The 6,475-nt window shown below is 38.4% G+C and overlaps 1 protein-coding gene across 1 annotated transcript in view; it reads left to right on the top strand.

Annotated features, from left to right (window-relative positions):
- Positions 1–493: 493 nt before the first annotated feature.
- Positions 494–6,475, top strand: part of taf6 (TAF6 RNA polymerase II, TATA box binding protein (TBP)-associated factor) — a gene marked incomplete at its 5' end in the record, with an annotated part of 30,308 nt that continues 24,326 nt past the window's right edge. The window contains 3 exons of the mRNA XM_016480627.1: positions 494–629; positions 731–846; positions 6,236–6,313. Of these exons, the coding sequence (XP_016336113.1) occupies positions 494–629; positions 731–846; positions 6,236–6,313 (330 nt within the window). The remainder of the gene's footprint in view (positions 630–730; positions 847–6,235; positions 6,314–6,475) is intronic.

Genomic DNA, 6,475 nt, shown 5'->3' with positions numbered 1-6,475 from the left:
CAAATTCCACCCCGACCAACTGCCACATCCTACTTGTACAACATCAACAGACAACAAGAAGAAACACAACAACGGAAAAACAACAAGGGCCAGAGCAAGTACTTTATATTGTGCCGACATTGTTATATTCAGAAATAAACTGTCTGCGAAATCCATGGATATTCTGTATCGTAGCAGCCAAAGCATCTCAACTGAAAACAAAAATGCTGCACCACAGAAGTGCTCTCAAGCGCTCACAGCTAGGTGTTTTCAACAGAGAGCCTGGCATTTTCAGCTGGCTAAAAACGCTTTGGTGGACACACAGCCTTAATGCTTATAATTGGTGGGGTTTTTACCATTGCATGTAATGTTTAACATGAGCTTTAGAAACAGCATGCAGTATACAGTATATACTGTGCATGTATGCAGTAGTACACTAGTAAACCATTCTAAGAAAATTACATGAAACAAAAAACTTGAAAAATAATAATTTTGTGATTGTCTTTCATTTACCTTTATCTTCACCTCAGTTCCTAAAGAGCAGCAGAAGACAGATTCCACAGAGCCACTCAAAGCTGTCAAACCTGGACAGGAAGAGGAAGGCTCTATCCAGACCAAGGGTCAGGGTGCAAGCTCTGCAGAAGTCAAAGGTTAGAAATTAGTTCAGCTAAAATGGTGCCTCTGGTGTTTTAGTTATTTTTATTTACTGATTTTCCTATCTTACTCACACTTCTCTCTCGTGGTGTTTCAGGAAAAGAGAAGATGCGGATGAAGCCACGTAGCACACATGAGCTTTCTGTGGAGCAGCAGCTGTACTATAAAGAAATCACCGAAGCATGTGTGGGATCATGTGAAGCCAAAAGAGCGGTATGTGTGTGTGTGCGCCCAGGGTCCAAAATTAAAGGAGTCCTATTATGCACTTTTTACAAGATGTAATATAATAAAGTCTCAGGTATGTGTCAGAATGTGTTTGTGAAGTTTCAGTTCAAAATACACCACAGAGCATTTATTATTCCATGCTGTAAATACCATTTTTTTGGATGGAAACAAAAACATGTTGTTTTCGTGTGTGTTTCTTCAAATGCCAATGAGCTGCTCCTCCCCACCACCCCCTTTCCATAAAAGGGCTGTGCCTTTACACTTTGTGCCTCAGATACTCCAGCAGCAACAAATCTGTTTGTTTTTAATATTAGTGCGCTCACACGTACATGACATTGATGTGAAAAGTTTATTCTTTCCATGCATTTAAAGAAATGTCAGTTAAAATGTCTGATATACATTTTTCTGTCACGTCTGTTTGTTTATTTGTAGTCACAGACAGTATTAGGGGTGGCACGATACCATTTTTTCAGAACCGATCCCGATACGATACCAAAAGTTCTGAGTATCGGACAATACCGATCCGATCCGATTTTTTTATTTTTTATTTCTATACCTCAGTGTGTGTTGACCTGATCATCACTCTTTTTTTGTATTACACACAGTCTACTAAATATAGACAACTTCATTATAAAGAAAAATAACAAATTAAAAATAATCATAATCTATGAGAAAAATACTATTATGAACTAGGTTAGTGGATAATTCAGCAGCAAAAGTTACTCTACAAAAATGATGAGTTCACAATAATTTTATAAAATCTAAACATTTAGAGAAAAAACATTATTTAGTGGGGGAAAAATAAAAGTAAATAGGTGTAATCTGGTAAAATGTTACACATTGCTCTTTGTATTGTAATATACATTCATGGAAAACAAGTAGATATAATTATATATAAATATATGCAATAAATTACATTTATTTTACATTTATAGCACAGTAATGAGGCAGCAACATATGATAGATAAGACGGAACAAGAAAGGCTATTAACAATCTTTCATTGCGCAAAAGTATTATAGCATGAAATGCTCCAATACAGAGCGGCACGAAGCGCTTATGCACATCCCGTGCGCAGAATGATGCGCTTGAAGCAAGATGGAGTCACAGCGCGCAGCGCTCCGCATAGAAAAGTTCAAAGCAAAAAGAGAAGAGACATTGATGCATAGTGTACAGGGCTTGCAAAATTTCAAAATCGCTGGTAGCCCTTCGGGCAGACATTCTTCAAATTTTGGTAGCCCAAAATTAATTTAAGTAGCCCAAATAAAAAAAAAAAGACATAGACATCACTCTTCAAATTTTGGTAGCCCAAAATTAATTTAAGTAGCCCAAATAAAAAAAAAAAGACATCGGCTGAACTTCACTGCGGACAAATCAGCATTATTAAAAACTTCAGTGATTGCTTTTTTTCTTCAAATAACAAGTCAAGAGAGTAGGGTTGCAACGGATCACAAAACCCATGGCTTGGATCATATTGCATGATCATATCAGATTTTGAGTAACAGATCGGATCATTTTGCAGATGAGCAAAAAAAATATGGTTCTTTATTATTTAAATAACAGAATACTTATTTGATACCACAGCAAAAACTAGTAGCATATAGGGATGTAACGATTCACTCAACTCACAATGCGATGCGATACGATTCACGATACTGATTTCACAATCCAATTTTCTCACAATTTTTCTTTTTAACAAAATGAGATTTAAGACAAATTCTAAATGAAAATTAACTTGCAATTTTGAAACAAATCCCAGATCAAATAATTAAATAATACAAATAAAATAAATCTCTTCATATAAACAAACTAAGGCTTTGGCTGTGCTTTTTCCATTTAAAATCAGAGGCAACCACTGAATTTTAATCACGATCCAAACAAAGATGCTAAATACATGTTATTTAGATTGCAATGAGATTGTATAATTTCGAAATTTGAAGCAAAAACAGAATCGTCTGGTTTTAGCTTTGTGAATGAGACGCAAATGTCACTCTCTGACAGCAGGTGGCGCTTATGGAACAGCAGGTATTTATAGGCTGCTGCCCCATTAAGACCGAATGCACGGATCCAATATAATGATGCACTTGATATTTCTTTCACCACTGTTTACGTTCACTTAAGACATAGCCGACTGTGTTTATGAGAATTCTTGCCGAGACAGTTATTTTGAGATCATTTTGTGTGTATGTGTTCATTCAGATGCAAGGATATGCGAAAGAGGAATCAATTCTGTATTCACGCGTTGTCTGAAACGCGGTTCTCTGTGCACGCTTTGAATGAGTGCGCGCAGCTCCGAATGTGCCTGCAAACGATCAACTATGATCCGTTTTACCCCTACATGCTAGTGAACAACGCAACAAATATCACTGTTCAAGATAGCCCGTCGGGCAGGGCGGTGATACATTTTGGTAGCCCGAATGGAAATCACAATACCCCCGGGACGTCGTGCTAGCGATTTTGCGAGCTCTGGTGTATTATATCTGTGCGATAGTTTATTGAGCCTTTTCTTTTAACAGTTTTAAATTTCAGTTACTGAAACGAGAAGAACAATTCATACTGCTCTCTGCTCCATGATCTAACAGACACCTGGTATTAAGTGACATGATTTAGAATTAGCACTAAACTCCAGCAAGATAAAGTCCTTTTATGCAAAACCACTGATGTTTCTCTACAGATCAAGTATAATAGTAGGAACATTGTATCATACAGAGAGTTTCGTCGTCTTTGACTGTCTCTCCGAACGCGACACGCAGTTTGAATACTGAATGGAGGATGACTGACAGCTGCAGCGGAGAGAAGAGTTTACTTGAACTTGAATTTAACACTTAAATATTCATCTGTACCTCACATTAAACTATCGAACGGTCTCAGAACACTTGAAATATAGTGCACGGAAACTTTATGGTGCTTTATAATGTTTTTGTGCCTTTCGTGTGGGTTAACAATAACACAGAATAGTATACGCACAATATCGGATTTGGATCGGTCTCGTCTGACAGATCTTGTCTTACATCCAGCAGAAAGTGGCAGTATCGGAGCGATACCAATACTGAATTTGTATCGGCGCACCCCAAGACAGTATGCATCACATTTAGAAAGAATGATAATTTCTATAATTTTTCCATCAAAAATACAACCTGAGTAGCTTTAGCACTCTCTCCAGTCCCAATGCATTCCTATATTTTCAGTCAGAAAAACAGGACAAAAAAACTGATTATATTTTGTGATGGCTTATGGAACAGCAGGTATTTATAGGCTGCTGCCCCTTTAAGACCGAATGGCCGGATCCAATATAATGATGCACTTGAGATTTCTTTCTCCATTGTTTACGTTCACTTAAGACTTAACTGACTGCGTTTTACGAGAATACTTGCCGAGACAGTTCTTTTGAGATAATTTTGTGTGTATGTGTTCACTCAGATGCAAGGATACGCGAAAGAGGAATCAATTCTGTGTAAGCGCATTGTCTCAAACGCTGCTCTCTGTGCGCGCAGCTCCGAAAGCACGTGAATGGTTTAAAACACTTGAATGTTTAAATCGGCAAGACTTAGAAACACGTGCAAACGATCAACTATGATCCGTTTTACCCCTACATGCTAGTGAACAACGCAACAAATATCACTGTTCAAGATAGCCCGTCGGGCAGGGCGGTGATACATTTTGGTAGCCCGAATGGAAATCACAATACCCCCGGGACGTCGTGCTAGCGATTTTGCGAGCTCTGGTGTATTATATCTGTGCGATAGTTTATTGAGCCTTTTCTTTTAACAGTTTTAAATTTCAGTTACTGAAACGAGAAGAACAATTCATACTGCTCTCTGCTCCATGATCTAACAGACACCTGGTATTAAGTGACATGATTTAGAATTAGCACTAAACTCCAGCAAGATAAAGTCCTTTTATGCAAAACCACTGATGTTTCTCTACAGATCAAGTATAATAGTAGGAACATTGTATCATACAGAGAGTTTCGTCGTCTTTGACTGTCTCTCCGAACGCGACACGCAGTTTGAATACTGAATGGAGGATGACTGACAGCTGCAGCGGAGAGAAGAGTTTACTTGAACTTGAATTTAACACTTAAATATTCATCTGTACCTCACATTAAACTATCGAACGGTCTCAGAACACTTGAAATATAGTGCACGGAAACTTTATGGTGCTTTATAATGTTTTTGTGCCTTTCGTGTGGGTTAACAATAACACAGAATAGTATACGCACAATATCGGATTTGGATCGGTCTCGTCTGACAGATCTTGTCTTACATCCAGCAGAAAGTGGCAGTATCGGAGCGATACCAATACTGAATTTGTATCGGCGCACCCCAAGACAGTATGCATCACATTTAGAAAGAATGATAATTTCTATAATTTTTCCATCAAAAATACAACCTGAGTAGCTTTAGCACTCTCTCCAGTCCCAATGCATTCCTATATTTTCAGTCAGAAAAACAGGACAAAAAAACTGATTATATTTTGTGATGCGGAAATATGAACATCAGACAGTCAGGTATAAAGAGACTAGACTTACTGACATAAAATATGTAACTAAATAAATATACGATTGTGATAGCCTATATGATTTGTCTGATTTTTTTCAGGCAGTCGTATTTACCATGTTTACTATGGTAATGGCTAGCGTGCATTTGCATTGCATATATAAATATTTCTGCCTTGTATGGTGATCATGATCCACATTGGATCTCAAACAGAAGTTATTTCAAACACTCGCTGCTGTCAGAAAGTGAGTTTTGAGCTAAAATTATTTTAAAAGTCTTTAATGCTGATGTCAGCTGGTAACTATGAGATCTGCTGCACTGATGCTCTCCAGACTCTGAGAAACTCCGCCTTTGTTCATGACCACTCCTCAAGGCCGAGCTTGCCCACTTTGGCCCAAGGTATTTGGCGGGCCAAAAAACCCTGGCTGTTGGCCCCGAGGAAGCCCTGACAAGGCACGATCAAGCCTCGGAAGTGACAGTGGAAATGCAACTGGCCCTGGCACGCACTAGCACAGAGGAAAGGCGGCTATTGAGGTGTTTGAGGGAGTTCAGAAACAGTGCTTACTGATATAGAAAATAACTCCCCTTGGAGTGGACTTTGTGCTTTGTAACTTTGCAGATCTTTTTCATGCACAAACTGCGACATTATGCCTTAAAGGAAGTTGAAAATGTAAAAAAGCATATTAGGACTCCTTTAAGTTTCCACACCACACCTGAAAATGGTAGTTAAATTGAGAAAATTTACTAGCCATAGCACTGTTTGTCCCTATGACATTCACTTGTGTTTTGCATGTCTTGCAGCATCATGATATATATTACTGATCCATTTTTTCTTTAACTTTGATATGTTGTATATATTTTGTTGTAATTCTGCCAACAGGAAGCACTGCAGAGCATAGCCACAGACCCAGGGCTGTACCAGATGCTGCCAAGGTTCAGTACCTTCATCTCTGAGGGCGTGAGTACATTCATGGACTACTTATATCTGCTACAACTGTTTTATTAGCCAGTGTAACATGGCTACAACCAGTACGGGTATAGGTCAGGGCTTCCCAAGCTTTTTCATTCCAGGACCCACCTAGACAATAATAATCTATCCCAAGACTCACAAAAATATTTC

This window comes from Sinocyclocheilus anshuiensis, unplaced genomic scaffold (genome assembly GCF_001515605.1).
Source record: "Sinocyclocheilus anshuiensis isolate Anshui unplaced genomic scaffold, SAMN03320099.WGS_v1.1 scaffold29, whole genome shotgun sequence".
NCBI lineage: Eukaryota > Metazoa > Chordata > Actinopteri > Cypriniformes > Cyprinidae > Sinocyclocheilus > Sinocyclocheilus anshuiensis.
This window is presented reverse-complemented; position numbering and strand designations above follow the sequence as displayed.